The sequence below is a fragment of the Suricata suricatta genome, chromosome 16, assembly GCF_006229205.1.
Source record: "Suricata suricatta isolate VVHF042 chromosome 16, meerkat_22Aug2017_6uvM2_HiC, whole genome shotgun sequence".
Classification (NCBI taxonomy): Eukaryota; Metazoa; Chordata; class Mammalia; order Carnivora; family Herpestidae; genus Suricata; species Suricata suricatta.
In genome coordinates this window covers 19,930,998-19,949,988 of record NC_043715.1, presented here as the reverse complement: position 1 = coordinate 19,949,988, position 18,991 = coordinate 19,930,998, and the positions used below count along the sequence as shown (strand labels likewise).

The 18,991-nt window shown below is 40.1% G+C and overlaps 1 protein-coding gene across 2 annotated transcripts in view; it reads right to left on the bottom strand.

Annotated features, from left to right (window-relative positions):
- Nucleotides 1-18,991, bottom strand: part of CDH11 (cadherin 11) — a 204,898-nt gene that overhangs the window by 52,895 nt on the left and 133,012 nt on the right. The window contains exons 12-13 of one of the 2 annotated variants that reach the window (XM_029925552.1): nt 3,560-3,811; nt 30-1,350 (exon numbers count right to left, since the gene is read on the bottom strand). The exons of the other annotated variant lie outside the window; for it this stretch is intronic. Coding sequence (XP_029781412.1) covers nt 854-1,350; nt 3,560-3,811 — 749 coding nt within the window. The 3' untranslated portion in view covers nt 30-853. Of the gene's footprint in view, nt 1-29; nt 1,351-3,559; nt 3,812-18,991 lie in introns of those variants that run through there. 2 annotated transcript variants of the gene reach the window in all.

Below are 18,991 nucleotides of genomic sequence, written 5' to 3'. Positions count from 1 at the left end.
TGTTTCAATGTTAAGAATGAAACCCAGAATTAAAAAAGAATCTGTTTTTATTTCAAAGTTGCTTCTTATATTGAAGCTCATATTAAAGCAACAGTACAATGTTCATAAAATATAAGTGTGATGCCGTAACATTTCTTACATGTCAGAATACTGATATTTGTATGTATACTAAAATAAGAACTTTAAAATTGTACAAATAGATACATTAAAAATGACATAGAAATAGGGCGCCTCTCACTGAAACAAGACAGTTATATCTGGCACGTATTAGTTTAAGATGAAAGTAGAAGCAAAAAGATTTACAAGAATCAGCAGTAACAAGATTGATGCTCAAGAGACATAATTGTACATTGTATTGTACATACATTGTATGGGTTTAAGCTGGCTGAATATTATATATTTCAAGTTTAAAAATGCACTACATATAGAGTGTCCATAGTTTAAGGCGGAATTACAGCTCAGAACTGTTGTCCTTTCTAATTTTCTGGAAGCTTCTTTGACAAAAAAAAAGAAGAAAGTAAGACTTGGATGTTCATAACACATAAACGATTTCCCTTCATTGTGAGTTCACCATGAGACTTCTCCTTCACTTAAATATTTTGTATGCCAAGTGGTTTTTTTTCTCTAGCGAAGTTGATAAACAACTTCAATATTTGCCTTTTTTTGAGAAAAGGTACTTCACAGTATTTACCACTTTGATGTCCTTGCAGTTTTATTAAATGTGTCCTCTCTGTAAAACTTTGCTTGTTTTAAATGAGCCTTTCCTTGATTTAAAAAAATACCTGTTTACATATCTTCTAGATTCTTCAGAACGCCAGACACAGTTCTTAAGGCCAAATTTGTATCATTATTGTTAAGAGTCGTCATCAAAAGTGTCTTTGGAACCGTACAAGTCTGCTAATTTCTTAAAACGAGGTCCCCAGTTCTGTAGGTAGTCATAGTCCAAGTCTGAATCTGTGGTGGCAGACTCTAAGGAGCTCAGGGACCCGGCCACGGAGCCCCTGCCTTCATAACCATAGATTTGGATGGAATCGTAAGGAGGGGCAGTCGGGTCATTATCTGCCTCCTGTATTCTCGTGTTGATGAAGTCATCGACATCCACACTGTTGGGTGCTGGCCGGAGCCCAGGCCTCGGCATGTACTGATACTCGGGTTTTATGTCTTTGCGAGGGATAAATCCGTTGATCCCATCCGGATTCTGGAGGGTGGCAATATCAAAGGCTTCTGTGTCTTCTTCCCCACCGCCTTCATCATCATAGGTAATGATGTTCTCACGGACATCTTCTTCCTCAAAGACGATGAGTGGTTCTTTCTTTTGTCTTCTCAGGGTCACAAACAACACTACAATGACTACAGGGAAAGAACAAGAAAGTAAGCGCCAGCCAAGCCCGGTATTCCTGGATCCTTCCTGAGAACTCTGCATACCGTAAGGCACGGCGTGCGCATGCTTCAGAATAGGAACCAGTCTGTCAGTCTACAAAATGAGAGCTTTACCTGGAATCCCCAAGGATGTGTAAAACTGCCCTCCACCTGCCTCTTCCTCTGCAAAATGCTGCCAGGAAAAGATGATATCAAAATATACTGGCAAGTTGGAACTATTCTGAGCTTTTTACAAATGAATCCGACACTATTTGAAGCCATCTTCCTAAGAATTGGGAAGATGCTAAATATATTGGTCTTCAGCATCTTAAAAATGGCTTATGTAGGTTTCTTCTTCCAAAGGAAGACAGCTGTCTCCCCAAAGTTTATGAATGAGGACGTTCAGAGCCCTCAGGTCCTACCTTCTGGATCCCGCCCTGCAGGCTGAGGACCTGGGGGGATGCACAGTGATCCTACTCTACCTTAGTAAGAAATCTTACCATAAATGTGGCTGGGTTCTCTTCAGACCACCTTATGAAGAGGGGAAGTCTATAATGACCCCCAGGAGACAATCTCCTCTTTATTTGCACAAAGAGAAATAGTATCAGCTGAAACCCAGAGGAAGCAGTTCCATCTCCTCCCTGAGAGGCGATTCTCCTATGATTCGGCAACCTTGCCTTCCCATAAGCGGTTTCTAGAGTATTCCAGGAGAGCATCCGGCCACACCCATGGCTAGACTAAAGAAAATGCTTGAGGCTCAATCTGGCAGGTGGTCTGGGAGCCCCTGTGGGTCCACCACCACTGGGAGATGTGAGGACGAGGGTTTGTACAGACCATGACTGGCTCCCAGCACTCAGCAAGCAGTGTATCCCTTCCCTGTGCCTTGTTCTTGACAACAGCACCTTCACCCAGACCGCTGCCTTCCACTTCCTGTGCGTGGCTGACTCCTGTCTCTCTTTCATCATGGAAGCCCATCTTGGCATCCAATTCTGACACCAGACAGGGCTATCCGAGGCGCTCCACCACCCATCTGGCCCCGTTCTTCTATCCTCATAACTTATGACAAGGTTTACATATCTGGCTCCCCCTCCCCAAACTATGAATTCCCCAGAGCTCTTTTGCATCCCATTCCCTCTGCTTGGAACATCTATCTGTCTCAGTCTCTCTCACCATCTGGAAAATTCTTCAGACTCCAATAAGTATGTCACATCCTCCAGGAAGATGTCCCTGACCTTCTCAGCCATTGTGAGTGGATTCCTGCTCTCTGCCCCCATCACTTTTTATTCATGTCCCTATCATGGCACTCACCCCCTGCCTCTAATTTATCTGTTCACTCATATTTTCCCTGATAGACTGTGAACTGTCCAGGACAAGGATGACACCTGATTGTTCTCTTTATCTCCCAGGGCAGAACACAGGACCCAGGACCCAGATAATTCTCAAGAACTATTTGTTGGCCTGAACTCACTGGCTCTTCTCTATGCAGCTGACCTCCTAAACTTATTCAATGGAGAATGGAACATCATGGAACAAGCATACATTTGGAGTCAGACATCCTGGGTTTGAATCCTGATTTTTTTCTCCCATGTGATCTCATCTTCCTGAAGCCCAGCAACGGTAAATGTTATTAGCATGTTATTAGCATGAGCACACTGCTGTTCTTACAGAGGAAACCAGAGAGGAGACGAAAGTGCAGAAGTGGGGCAGCTAACTTGGCCTGCACGTTTAGGGAAAGCCTCCCAGGGGTCCCCGTAAACTGAGGCTTGCACCCAGATAACCAGAGAAAGAGTTGAGATCCAATTCGGCCAGGTCAACCTCAGCCATTTCCTTAAGTCCTCAGATAATGTGTGAGGCCAGATTATTCATTCTGTCCCTAACTCTTCTCTTTCCACTGCTAAGGCAAACTGCTGCTCCTGTGCCAGGCCTCTGTCTAGATTCCTCTCCTGCAAAACCTTCTCACACGTCCCCTGCAGCGCCCCCAGCTTGTCGCTGCCATGCTCTCCTTCCCAGAACCTGCTCCAAACGCTCCAGTTGCCCCCACCCAACCACAAAATGCACCAGAGCAGACACGGCCTCTATCTTGTCTCAAAGCATAGCCACGGGACAAGGCATAGTTCTGGTCCAGCTTGCCCTCCAGAAATAGAGGTGCTCCCAGGATGGTTGCAAAGCCCTTCCCGCGGGTGACAGGGAGTGGCCTTACCCAGAAGAATGACGATGCAGGCGAGGATGGCGATGAGCGCCCCCGTGCTCAGGCCTGCGTTCAGGATGTAGGCCTCGGCGTTGCAGGAGAGCAGCGCGCCGTGCACGTCACACCCACAGACCTTGATGGTGAGGGTGTTGGTGCTGCTCATGGGTGGGATTCCGCCATCGCTGATCACGATGGGCAAGAGGTACAGATCCTGCTTCTGCCGACTAAAGCCCCCGCGCCGGGCATACACACCTGCAGTGCTATCTGTTGGGGGAAAGGAGACCATTGGAATCACAGGGTGAATATTTGTGCATTCAGCTTGGCAGATGTGAGAATGAACTTCTCATCGTCAAGGTCAACAGCCAGAATCCTTAATCTAGGCATCTGTAGAGGCCACAGTCTCCTGGCCTTGCAGAATAATGTCTCTGTATTTTTTTTTGAGAGACAGAGAGAGACAGTGGGAACAGGGGAGGGTCAGAGAGAGAGGGAGATACAGAATCTGAAGCAGGCCCCAGGATCTGAGCTAGCTGTCAGCACAGAGCCCGACACGGGGCTCAAACCCACAAACTGTGAGATCATGACCTGAGCCGAAGCCGACGCTTAACCGACTGAGCCATCCAGGCGCCCCTGTCTCCGTATTTTGGAACCAAGCTCAGAGATTGGCTCTTTTTTTATGGGGTAGATACAAATGTCCCCACAGACAAGATAAGCACAGTTTTCTGCTCAGGTATTGCCTTTTTCATCAGATCTCACAAGAACATGTGGGCTTGGACCACATACTCTATGTGAGTGTAAAAGATAATTACATGTATAAGTGAGTGTGAGAAGAAAGAAACAGAAAAATCTTCTTTTTAATGTTTGTATGTTCCTACTGCATGACAAGGCTTTGGCCAGTTTTTGATTTTGTTTTTTTGTTTTTGTTTTTGTGTTTGTTTTTAGACATTTCCATTTCACACTCAAACCTTGCCCAAACTGTGAGCCCACTCATGAGTCCTAAAGGAAAATATCTTTAAAGAGGATCTATTTTACAAACACCCCATAGCAGGTGTATAGTCTCTTTGGAATTCAAGCATCATCCACCACCTAGTTGAACATGTCATGCCTTCTGCTTAAAATAATGCCAAGTCCTCCCTGCTCCACACAGCACAGCCCCACCCTACACAGCAAACCACTAGATTTTTCTCTAGTCTTAACACTTTCTTAGGCTTCCAGGGTCACATCCTCTCCATTCCGTATGCCCTAGTTTAGCCTGACATGCAGACCTGTCCTGTTTCCCAAGCACACTGCACTTCCCACACGCCTTTTCACCCCGCTTCTATGGCCCCAGGAAGCTGCTCCTGTTAGCATGGTAGGCTCACTCCTCAACCCTCCAAGGTGAACCCAAAGGCACCACTTTGGGGTGGTCTTCCTAGACCCCTCCCATCATCTCCTTTGTTATTCATAACACTGTGCATTCATTTGTGTTTGTTTGTTTTGTGTTTTTGTTTTTTTTTGAGAGAGAGAGAGAGAGAGAGAGTGTATGCTCACAAGCAAGAGAGGGGCAGAGAGAAGGGGGGAGAATTCTCAGCAGACTCCACGTTCAGCGTGAAGCCCAAGACAGGGCTCAATCCCACACCTCTGGGATCATGACCTGAGCTGAAATCAAGAGTCAAATGCCTAACCAACTTATCCACCCAGGCACCCAACATTGTATATTTTTATAGAAATTGGTACCCCACTATTCTGTTAGTATTTGTTTACATAGCCACTTTGGCCTCTCCTAGATTGTGAACTTCTAAGAATAGGGGACTTCATCTCATTTATCTGTCTCTCCAGGAATGGGCACACAATAAACATTCAAGAAATATTTTTTGAACAAATGGTATAACTATGTTCTGAGAAAGGTTTAACCAACATTTCGATGTCAGCTTCCATATATTTTTCAATCTTTTGTAACCTATGTCCCCAACTACTTCCTCATCATGTTTTCAGCATATCTATAACAGCCAACATTTTTTTCCAGGCTGTATGTTAAAATTTCTTTAATGTTTATTTTTGAGACAGAGAGAGAGTGCATGAGTCAGGGAGGGGCAGAGAGAGAGAGGGAGACAGAGAATCCCAAGCAGGATCCAGGCTGTGAGCTGTCAGCACAGCCTATGCGGGGCTCAAACTTATGAACTGTGAGATAATGACCTGAGCTAAAGTTGGACACTCAACTGACGGAGCCACCCAGGTGCTCCAAACCAAAAGCGGATCGCTTACCTGACTGAGCCACTCAGGTGCCCCTCCAGGCTATATGCTCTGAGGGGAAAACACTGGTAATTATAAAACAGGTGAAATTTTAAATATATTCTATCAAATTAGGTACATACTACACACACACACACACACACACACACACACACACACACACACACACACCCAGTATAGCCAGCCTCTGTATCTGAGTTTAGAATCAGTAACTTATAGGGGTGCCTAGGTGGCTCAGTTGGTTAAGTGTCCGACTTCAGCTCAGGTCATGATCTCACAGTTCATGGGTTTGAGCCCCGCATCGGGCTTTGTGCTGACAGCTAGCTCAGAGCCTGGAGCCTGTCTTCGGATTCTGTGTCTCCCTTTCTCTCTGACCCTCCCCCACTCATGCTGTCTCTCACTCAAAAATAAATAAAAACATTTAAAAAATATTTTAAAAAATTAGAATCAGTAGCTTGTAGCAATATGAATGTTATGGGCAACATGAAGGCCCCAAATCTAGCGGGTTTTGAATGGATCGACAGTACCATGAATTAGCTCTTGTCGCGGGAAGAAATATATTAGAATCTCAAAATTAAATTGATATATTTTAGGTGGAAGGAAATGTAGTACATCATCTGCGAGATAAAGTTTATTAAATACAAAAGGCAGATTCAGTCCGATTCAGGGTCGAGCAGATACTCTGAGTGTTGCAGAAGGCGAGGGGTGTGTATGCGTGGTTTTAGTGAGTGTCCTCTGTTGCCAGCATCCCAAACAAAAGAAGGCAGAACAGCTAGCCCTCATTTCTGTGTTTTCAGAATTTAGTATGACTGGCATATATTACTCTTCTCACTGGAAAACAAATTCTACATATTATGAAAAATTGTGAAAAAAGGAAATTAACCTAGCCCAAAACACTGTTAACTGAAAATTCTATGTCCTGACTATTCTCTCCTGTCCCAGCCTATACCATTTCCATGCTTAAGGATTATAAAAAAAATTCACACATTAATAAATTATTTCAAAACATATTATTTCTTTCCCTCCTCATACATTTTTTAATTCAAATAAGATTTTCACAAATTAAAGTGACAGTATCTACCCCATTTTAATGATCTGAAATATCACTAACCCCACTATAAATAAAAGCAAAAATTAAAAATCTAAGATGGAAGGCAAATTAAGTTGTTTGGCCAAGTACACTTCTCTGATATAAGCAATATCCCCAAAAGACCATTTACTTAGATTATCTATTGGGTCACAGCCTGTCACCCAGGGTGTTGTTTTGGAGGGAATGTAAACTGAGTGTTTTGTGTTTGTAAACCTGTGGAAGGCACAATTTAAAATCTATTCTTCAATGTGCCATCCACCAAAGAGTGTCTCCAGATCACAGAATTCCGGCCTACACATGATAGCAACTGAAAATCACACACTAATGGAAACATGGAGCCAAGCAGGACACGAGCATGGGAAGGCAGGAGGTTTCATATTCTGACAAGCGGGTCCCCTGAAACACACTGAAACTGGACATAAACGCTCATCAAAGCACCCAGCTGACTGACCCATTAACAGTCTCTGAAGTGATGGACCAATAGAATCTTGAGAACTTTTTAATGTTTATTTATTTAAATTGAGAGAGAGAGAGAGTAGGGGAAGAAAGAGAGTGAGAGGAATCTCAAGCAAGCTCTGCATCGTCTGTGCAGACCCCAACGTGGGGCTCAATCTCACAAAATGTGAGATCATGACCTGAGCCAAAAATCAAGAGCTGGATGCTTAACCGACTTGAGCCACACAGGCACCCTGAGAATCTTGAGAACTTTATCACAAGTTCTTCTAGCTAAATATTTTCTACATATGAACTTGAAGATTAGTTTAAAAGGTGGGAAAGAAATGGACTCAAATTCTCTTCATGGGCATACACTAATTACATGCTTTACAGCGAATCATTTTTTCCTGTCTAGAGCCTCACTTATTTATCTTTAAAATGAGGATGCTGGTTGATATCAAGCATGACTCACAGGGTCGTTACTGGAATCAAATAGCATAATAAAAACTATGGTTGTTCCACTGCTCAGGGAATCCTTCTGCTAGAAAATTTAACTCCCACTATTGATACCTTCCAGCGCTGGCGAACGGGGTAAGAGTAGGTGTAGTAGAACAGAAGCATGTGTAACCAGCCTGGCTTGGCACTTAGGGCTCAACATTGTTTGAATGAATAAAATATTTCTCATTTGGATCCAAGCGGCCCCTGTGGCAATGGGAGATGGCCATTTTAGAGGACTCAGTGCTGTGTCCCCTGATCATTTTTCTTGTGGTCCACTCTGATCACTGATCTTCTGCTAACAAAAAAAGCCATCACTATGGGCATGAATTTCATGAAAAGAAATCTAGAAAAACAAACTGAAAAAGAAACAAACTAGCCATAGTAACAAAAACCTGTTATATTGAAAATCAACTTTACATTCTAGGTTTTGCTATGGATTCTCTTTCATCCAAATAATGTTCATTGCAAATCACTGCTTATTTGTTTTTGAGAGGGTCCCCTCACTTTGGACATACACATTCCTAAGGTTTATGGGTGACCCATGGATAAAAGAGTTTCCATGAGCCTCTTTTCAGGGAAGTGTCGAATTAGCTCCATGGTTAATAAGATGAGGCAGAAAAAAGCAAATGTTATCAATGTTTAAATTTCCATCAAGAGATTTCTCAGATCCTTTTGTTTTATAAAGCTTCCAAAGAGCAAATCTCTGTTTGGGGGTCAAACAAGCCTGAGTTTGAATCTTGAATCATTGACATCTTAATTGCCTGACTTCAGTTGTATTAAGTAAATGTCCTGCGTTTCCATATTCTCACCCAGGAAACTATAGTTTTAAATGTTAAAATGACTCCATTCATAAAGGTACTTAGCACAGCGACAGACTGTTGGAGATGCTCAGTAAATATTAATTCTTTCCTGGAAGCGATCCTCTTTGAGCAATAAACTAATGAGAAAGAGAAACTTATTGGCAGAGAGAGGAAAGTGAATTCCTGGAAATGTCATTGCAGCTTGGAACGCAAGGGTCTACACAGAAGAGCTCATCATCCAGAGTTAAGAAGATAGTTCACGCGCCTCCGTCCTGCGCAACGTATTTCCCATGGTAAGAAAATGTTTTCTAAGCACTTGACTTTTTCATCCTGACACTCAGTGTTCTTATTCCTGGCCATAGACACGTAACCAGCTTCATTTCCCCCCACTTAGGCAAAACTTTGCAAATAGGGTCATTAATTACTAGCATATGTCATGCACAAATTGTAGTGTTTCTATTAATAGAAAATAAATACAGATTTCAAATTTTTATATCTACAACCTGGATTCCTAATTACATGCCATTTTTACCTGCACACTGTCATTACACTAACAAAATGTAAAGGCACCTGAGAATGATGGTCTCCATGGTACCAGTTTGGGGGTGCAAACGTAAGGGTTATGATGATGACACAGCCCATTGGAGGGGTGCATACAACTGACATTCAAAGGGGAAACTATGATGGGTAACCAGCCCTCAATAGATAGATCACACTGGGTATAATCTTGTTATTAGCCAAAAAACAAACAAACAAAAACAAAACCAAAAAATCCTGGAGCAGAACAAATGGGCAGCATAAGGCATAGACCCTATATGTTTAAAACTTGAAAGAGAGGGGCGCCTGGGTGGCTCCGTCAATTAAGCATCTGGCTTCGGCTCAGGTCATGATCTCACGGTTCGTTGGTTCAAGCCCCACATGGGGTTTTGTGCTGACAGTTCAGAGCCTGGAGCCTGCTTTGGATTCTGTGTCTCCCTCTATCTCTGACCCTGTCCTGCTCACTCTGCCTCTCTGTCTCTCAAAAAAATAGTAAAAAAAAAAAAAAACCATAAAACTTGAAAAAGAAAAGCTTCTGTAGCACAGAATTACTACGTTGTGGTCTCACCATGATGTCCAGAGAAAGGTTGAGCTAAAGCAAGGGAATCAGTCACCTCAGCAGCTTCCCTAAAGCATCTTAAGATGCCCTTTCTTGGCCACGGTTTCTTCTGTCCTTCTGTCATCATTCAACCTGATTAGATGAAAGCCTCTCCCTGGAGGCTGTAAAGTATCTGGAGAATTGAAGCCAAACCTTACTCTTACTTTGCTCACTTCTGACCCAAACCTGCTGACTCTACCTTTGCCTAAATCTGAGACAAAGCAGATCCATCTACCACTTCAAAAGCTCTCGCACAGTTGAAGACAGTTGGTTACGCAGTCAGTAGGAGAATAATCCTCTGGGCCCTCTCCACTTGCCCTAGAAATCTGGCAATTGTTCTATCAAGAAAACGGAAAATTTATATATGTATGTATGTGAAATATTTGTGTGTATATTACCTATATCTATATAGATATAGTATGTGTCTCAGAAGTCTTAATGGAGTTTTAAGCTTTAATACTTGTAAAAGTATATATGCTACAAAAGACATCACTGAAAAGTTTAATTATTAAATTAAAATAAATTTTATTAAATAAATTCTACCCCCAAGTGGGGCTCAAACTCACAACCCCAAGGTCAAGAGTCACATGTTCTACTGACTAAGGCATTCATGCACCCCTACTTATTTAGGTTTTTTTATATTCATTTAGATTTGTGATTTTTCAAAACTTAATTGAAATTTTTGATGCCATGTATTCACCATCTTCAAGCTGAGGGAATGAAATAATAGAAATTTGAAATAATACTTCTATAGTTTGGAGCACTTATATTTTTGATATTACTAATACTCAAAGATGACCTTAATGGCTTCTGTATACATATAAATGAAGAAAATTGTTTGACTCAAGACTCTGATGGCTATAATGTCTTCCAACTGAATTAAAGAGCTACCACTCTAGGAGGAGATCATCATGATCTTTGAATTAACACCTTTGATACTGAGGGACTGGCAAAATATGAAATACAATAAATAACGTAGCAATAACTGTCTATGTGGATGTGTGTATCAGACATCTAAGTGTGCACTGTTGGCTGGTATTAATAGGCTTTTCATTGTTATAATTGACCACTTCCCTTGATATTAATTCTTCCTCCATTTTTTCATGAGAATTCTCTCCTTGGGAGGGAAAAAGAAACATATTGCCTAAGTATTTCTTGGTTTCAGACATGGAAAACTACTAAGGAATTCAGTAGGATATAAACATTTTGGGTCTTTTAATGAGTTGAGAAATCCCAGGAGTTATTTAAATTAGTGATGATAGGAAACCCTGAAAGAATAATGTGTCTGCTCCACCAAAATGACCTATCTTTTTCTGTTGGGCTGGGGAAGGAGTGAGTTCCCAGGGAAGCTCTGTTGTAATGGACAAACTGCTCCAATGAAATTCAGGCAGAAAAGGAACATAATTATTTACACAGAGAAAATGGCAGAGAATTAAGACATCTGCCATTTTGATCTGCCAATAGAGCATCTTCCATACTGAAGCAATTATGAGGGAAAAACAGTTCCATAGAAATCTATTTGGCTATCTTTAAATGATAAAAGTAAAAAACCAGAAGCCTATTTGGATGCTATCTGATATTGCTCATAAAACAAAAGAAATTTTCTAAGCTTAGACCAAAAAAAAAAAAAAAAGGAAAGAAAGAAAGAAAGAAAGAAAAAAAAGGTTGGGGAGAAAAAAACGATGTTTGCCAATTGGTCCAATCAGGTTGAATCCTTGGCTGTACCAATGTATTCAGCCAAACATGCTTTTAATGTACACTTTCTCTTGTTTTCTTTTTTTTTTTTTTCTTTGCATTTTTTACCAGGTCAGAGTTTACTCTGAATGCATCAGGTATCTGAGCTCATTTGCTCTACAACTTGGCCCATCTTAGATAATATACCTGCAAAATAAGCAGATTTCATTGTCATCTCTTCCAGTATCCAACCTCTGTATGTCCAGTGTAACTTGTGGATCACTAATTAAAGAATGGAAGGAAGACGTAGGCTATGCAATATTGACTCCTCAGAACATTCTGGCATTAAAAGGTGGGTGTATTTTTAAATTAAATTTTTTAATGTTTCTTTATTTTTGAGAGAGAGAGAGAGAGACAATGAGCTGGGGAAGGGGCAGAGAGAGGGAGACACAGAATCTGAAGCAGGCTTCAGGCTCTGAGTGGTCAGCACACAGCCTGATTCAGGGCTTGAACCCATGAACCGTGAAATCATGACCTGAGCTGAAGTCAGATGCTTAACCTACTGAGCCACCCAGGATCCCCAGGGGGTATCTTTTTTAGTCTGAAGCTTATGTCATAACATAATCACTTCCCCCTAATAATAAGAGACCCCTGAAATTTCTAAGCACATCACATGTTTCCCCAGTCATTGTTTCAATGCAAGAGAAAGAGAATCTCTTGCATTTGGTCAACACACTGTTCTTAAGTGCTGGGACACTGTCCCCATAGAGTTCATGTTCTAGTGGGAGAAGATGGGGAAATGAGTGTTTAGAATGCAAGATAAGGAAAATATGAAAAACTACTGCAGTGTTCCTGGAGCACAGAAGAGGAAGCACCCAAGAAGGGCTGGGGATCTCTGGCAAAACTTCGCTTCCATGACCTCACTTAATAGGGACACCTGAAAGGGGAGGAATAGGTAGGAGGTGTGTACATTCCCAGCACAGAAGCTCATTTTCTTGTGATTATGGAAGATGGGAGGAGATTGTAATCAGGGAACTATGAATTACCTTACTTTTTAAATATTTTTTTCTATTTTATTTTAAAGAGAGAGAGTTGGGTGGGGGAGAAGGGCAGAGGGAGAGGGAGAGGATCTCAAGGAGGCTCCATGCTCAGCACAGAGCCTGACATGGGTCTTCGTCTTATGACCCTGGGATCACGACCTGAGCTGAAATCAAAGGTCAGGCACTCGACTGACTGAGCCACCCAGGAGCGCCTTAAATTACCTAAGTTTTGCTGGAAGTCACACTGACTTGAAATATGGAAGAGACTTTAAGGATGAAGAAGGTCAAATGAAATAGAGAAGATGCTTCATAATCTCAAAAGGGCTGCTCTTTTCATTTGTTGACTTGAAAATCCTGAGTATTTTTGTTGGTGTTAACAGAGGAACTTAGCAAGGTCCTAAAACATCCTCTGTTGCTCATGTGACTAAGAGATGTTTCAATAGCTAAAGAAGCCGATGATCTGATAGGCTTCCAACTTTAGTTGAGCTGGCCTACTGGATAGCACGTGACCCTGGGATTCCTGGACCCTGGGATGTGTTCCAGCTGTCCCCACTCGTCGGCATTTCACTGCCGCCCACTCTCAAAACAGCAGCTCGATCTAGGAGTTAGAAGTGATGTAATAACTGACATTTGCAAAAATAAAACAGTAATAGGATTAACTGTACAAGTGTCAAATATTCAGGGATTCATGTTAAGATGGTTCCCCCTCAAGCAATAAAGAGTAGAGCCAAGCATTTAATCGCTAACCCTTGCTCTTTCCTCTGTATTTCATCACCTGATCACTGTTTGGAACAGGAGGTTTGGAAATTAAAAATATGAGGTTCAATATTAGGATATTTCAATTTAATTCCTTTAACAAATCATTAGGTCAAAGGACAAAATCATACACTTCTGTGGTTAAAATCCAAAAATGATTAAAAATTGAACATCCATTTTTTCTAAATAGGATAATAATGGAAAGGAAGTTTCCTTAAACACACAAACACACACAACAACACAAATATTGATTTTAATATCACTACCAATATTATGCTTAATGGTGAAACTCTAAAACCTCTTAAGAAGCAAAACAAGAATGGCTACTATCATTGCTGTTATTTAACACATTCTAAAAGCGTAAATGTATGCAGATAAACAAAAAAACCCCCACCAAATGTTAAAAAAAAGACAAAGCAAATTGCATTATTAAATTTTTATGTAGTGGTCTCTTTAGAAAATCCAGGAAAATCAGCTGAGAAGTTTTATCACCTTAGAACAATGTTCAATAATAAATTAATTAACATAGTGATAGTTTATAATAAAAATATTCACTTAGAATATTTTAGAAAATATTCTAAATTGTTTAGAAAACAATTTAAAAATCCAACTTCATGACAGCACCCGAAATATAGAGTATCTAGCCATAAGCTTAATACGAAACACAGAGAAGATGGCTACAAAACATTCCTGATAGCATTACAAAAGGAAGTTATTCAGTGGAAAATCAGATCATGCTTCTGGATGGAAAGAATATTTTAAAACTTTTAGTTCTTAAATAAATCCATAAGTTTAAGATAAACTCAATAAAATTCACAAAACTACTTATCAGGCACCTGAAAAATAATTCTAAAGATTATCTGGAGGAACAAAGAAACCAAAAGTTAAGAGTACTAAGAGTAATAAAGTAAAAATAAATTGGAGAAACGTCTGTCAGATTTTCACATAGATGGGTATGCAATAGTAAATAAATTGTAATGCCAGCATGAGAGTAAATAGAATAATAAGAATTGAAAGTCCAAAAATATCCAATATAAGCTGACCCTTGAACAACCTGGGGATCGGGGTACTGACGCCCCCACACAGTCAAAAATCCATTTATAACTTTTGGCTTCCCTATAACCTAACTACTCAGAGCCTACTGTTGGCCAGAAACCTTACTGATAACATAAACAGTCGATTAACTCTTATTTTGTATATCATATCATATATTGTATTATGTATTGTATTCCTACACTAAAGGAAGATGGAGAAAAGACAGTGTTCCTGAGAAAATCATGAGGAAGAGAAAATACATTTATAGTACAGTACTGTATTTATCTAAAAAAAAAAAACAAATCCATGTGTAAGTGGACCCGTGCCATTCAAACCCATGTTGTGGGAGGGTTGGTCAACTGGACTAGGTAACATAGATGATAAAAAAGATGGTGTGACAAAGCAGGTGGAAAAGAACAATCATTTCTTAAGTGATATGTGGGAAATGGCCAACAAATGGATGTTGCATATTTATTTCACATGGATAAATGGTTGAAATGGAAGCAAGATGTGTAAGAAAGAAAAGATAGGTGACTGCTAACATCAATTTTGGATGCGGAGAGGTTGCTAAAGATAATATTAAGCAGAGAAAACCTCATACAAAAAGTGCAACATCTATGATTACAAACACAGCACAACTGGAATCGAAAGGGCTTTGAAGCACTGGGAAATCTATGCAGTAGGTATCGTAGATCCAAGGTCAATAACATTAAAAGATGAACAGTCTTTACAAATCAGTTGCAAACTGGTGAATATGCAATTGAAAAACAATGGGCAAAGAATATAAATAGCCAGTTTACAAAGGAAAAAGAAAAGGAAAGAAATGGTCAATACTTATTTAAAATATCCTAGGTTTGCTAGTAATGAAAGGCACTGAAATTTTAAAATATGATTGTATATCACTTACCAAGTTGCCAGGGATTTAAGAGTAATAATATCTAGAGTTGGCTTAAATGTGAGGAAATGAAACCCCACCTATTTTGCAAATGATATTATAAGTATTTCTGCTAGTGTACATATCGCTGATGGGCAGTTTGTCAATTAAATATCAAAAGCTTTTGATCCAGTAATTCCACTCTAGAAATTTATCCTAAAGTAGTATTTAGATATTTGGCAAAGGTGTGTGAAAACAATGTACTTACACAAGGGTTAACTGATATCAGACATCTTTATAGTGGAAGTTAGAGAGATAGTTAGAAGAAACTGTTGCATATGTATACATATGTATACCACATATATATTGTATTATATATATATGTATATATGCACGCACACTATATAATTCCAAGAAAAATTCTGGGCAGATACAAAAAATAGCAGTTATTATTTCTGATAGGATATTATCAAATTATTTCATTACTTATAATAATGATCCTGCTTGTTTGCATTTTCTAAGTCTCCTGCAAAAAAAATGTGTTAATTATGTAGTAGAAGGAAAGTATAAAATTCTTCGCAAATATATTTTACTGCAATTATTATGACTGTGAATATGAAGTATGGTTTTTCACCTGTTCACAATTTCCCCTGGAACCTTAGATTGATCAACTGAATTTCAGATTTTTCCTCTTCTGAAGACGGTGATTTGACTACAGGGTAAACACAGATTATTTTTTTTAAGAATTAACTAGAAAAGACATGAGCTTTATATTCACAGCATAGTGTATACACTTGATGCGACCCTTCAAATGCCCAACCTTGTTCGGTATCTCACTGGTGGGCAGTGTGCCCTGGGCAAACCTCTGAAGCTCCTCATGTCTCAGTCTCCTTCCTTATCTAGAAAATGGGGATAAAAATACTCGGGATTAGCCTCGAGGGGCTGTTTGAGGAATTAAGTGAAATAATGGCCATGACAAAGTTTTATAAATTAATGAAAAGCCAGATAAATGGGAAGGGTTATACTCAGTATATTTTTTCTTTGCACTATTCTAATCCATTACACATTTCTTGTGTGTGTTTTTTAAATTTTTTTTTCATTTATTTATTTTTGAGAGACAGAGCGTGAACAGGAGGAGGGACAGAGAGAGAGGGAGACACAGAATCTGAAGCAGGTTCCAGGCTCTGAGCTGTCAGCACAGAGCCTGACGCGGGGCTTGAACCCACAAACTGTGAGATCATGTCCTGAGCTGAAGTCGGACGCTTAACTGACTGAGCCACCCATGTGCCCATCTTGTGTGTTAAGAGAAGCCATACGTCTGATATTTTCATAGTAAATGAATCTTAAAACTGTGGGCAGATCAGTCTTCATCTGCCCGAACAGTAACATTCTTGAAATTAACAGCCCAAGATGGACTTAAATGTTGAAGGGTCATCCAGCGTTATACTCTCCTGCTGCCCACTGAGGCAACTGTGAAGCCGGGCTACAGACTGGAGTAAGGGAAAATGACATAAAAGGCTTGGGTGTAAGTAAGATGGCTTCTCTTCTCCTATTTCTAAAGATGTGTAATGCTTATGCTGAGTTTAGGCAAACACAATCCTGATTGTTTACATGGCATAATGGAAGTAAACACTCAAGGAGAAAGAAACCTGATGCTTTTACTCAGCATGATCTAAACCATTATCTCATGTTTCCTATGGAAAACAGTTTCAGCCGAGAAATTTGGTAACTCAGTAGGCTATTAATAGGATGTGGAATGTGATTACTCCTTTTGGATTACTTCAATATGTAATTACTTTTAGGAGCTAGCAGAAAGAGACTCTATTAAATGATAATTATAGGACTATATTTGCTTTAAGGTTTTGTAATAGCTCTAAACATAGGAGTTTTCATTAACTGTTTGCCATAGTTAATAAAGTCATTTTTCTTAAAAAGTAGCAATTTGCTGAAAAGTGGTAGCTCTGCATAGGATTAGTTTCCTACAGGAAAGGGCAGAGGAAACAGACTATGTACAGGGCTGGCTCGTCCGTGGTAATATAATCTTTTTGAAAATACTGAGGGCATTCCGGAAGTACTGTGACAAGGTAAAATACTTATAACTCCCTTGAGAGCAATAGTATAATGTTTTCAGAGGGTTAACAGCAACTAAATATTATTGCACACATAAAAGAAAGAAGACAAGGTAGGTGATGGAGGCGACGCTGGCACAGTGAGAGAAGCCTAGAATCACCTGCTGGGTCACGAGGTGTCCAACCTTACAGGCATGTCACTGAGCCTGCATCCAGGAGTCAGGCTTCACATGTTAGTTGGGAATTATAAGAAAACACAGATAAAAGTATGACCACAAATATTTGAGTAAACGGATCATAAAAGAGGGGGTGGCATAAGACACATGTTAGAAAAGCAGTGTTTTCCAGACAACTGAGTTGATCACCTCACTTCTGATAGAATTATATGTATGCTGAAATATTTTATAGTAAGTGTCTCCTTAACCATAGCACAGGCGGAAGCCTAGGTTCATAGCATTCTATGAATCTATCACAAAATAGTTTGGGAATGAAGAGAAGTCCAAGAGTAGAAGTAGAGATTCTCATAAACTCAAAAGAAGTGTACACGTATCTTAGAAAGTGGTCTGAAAACACTATGTACGCTACCTTGTTCAATTCAGCTTAGTAAACATTTATTGAATGCCCACTATATGTGAGGGTCTCCCTGCTTTGGAGGAATGCAAATTTATGAAAGGAAATTCCTATATTAGGCACATGTACCCCTGGAGGTACGTGAGCTTCCAGTCAAGAATGACTCATCTGTCTCAGTTTGCAGTGTTATCTCTGTAAGGGGCTTAAGGCATTCATATGTGCCCATCAACCAAAGCCAACACGTAAAAGAAAAATCCAGATGAAATATAAAATTAAAGCGTTCTAAGTACCATTTCTATTTTGAAATTACAGGGATCATTTACAAATTGAGTGACAGGTTGTTTCATCAGGTTCCCTTAAAACATGGGTCTGTCGTATTAACTTTCTTCACACCCAGGCTCTCAAGAGCACATCCACTGCAGAAAGCAAGGTGTCAGGAGAGAAAATCTATCATAGCACCTAGGCCATTTTATCTCACAGTCCCATTTGATATGTGCTTGACTTAAAAAGGGCATAATTAAATGCTCAAATCAGTTCCAGAAATAATAATGAAGTATTCTAGATCATATCCCCTCAACTCCCTGCAGAATGATGAACTCCTTTCTTTTAATCATCAGCCCAATAGGGACAGTAGTTAGGACTGTAACCTCTTGCTACTGAGAACTTAGGTTTAAGGCCTAGGTCTAACTCCCATGTGGCTCATTGGCTTTGAACAAGTTACTTGATGAATCTGTGCCTCATTTTCTTCATCTTCAAATGAGAGTGATAATAATAACGTTCACCTATGGTGTTTTGAAGGAATGAAATGGATAGAGTGTGGGAGGGGTCTTGGCATTTTATCTGGAACATAGCTACTGGTATTTATGATACTGATGAGTGATAACAGAGATGGGGGAAGCAATAATACTACTAGTGTAAACTATAATCCTGATCTCAGTCACTGGGAAAGCAATCCATCTATAACCTAGCGCCATGTGGCTAATGAAAGTGCGTGTGCTCAGGTGGACCACCTTCTATCTCTTTGTCAAACAATGGCATTCATCTTCCTGTGTCTACAGACCTGAACTGTCAAAGGTTTCTAGGAACAGCTGCAGACCAGCATAGCCTGCCTGGAAGTAAAAAAAAAATGTATTTTCTAATCCTGGCTTGGTACCAACTTCATCAAGGGGCTATATCCATTTGGGCTATACAAGAAAAACAACTACTTCAAATAATTTGTAAGCCCAGAACCTCTTTGAT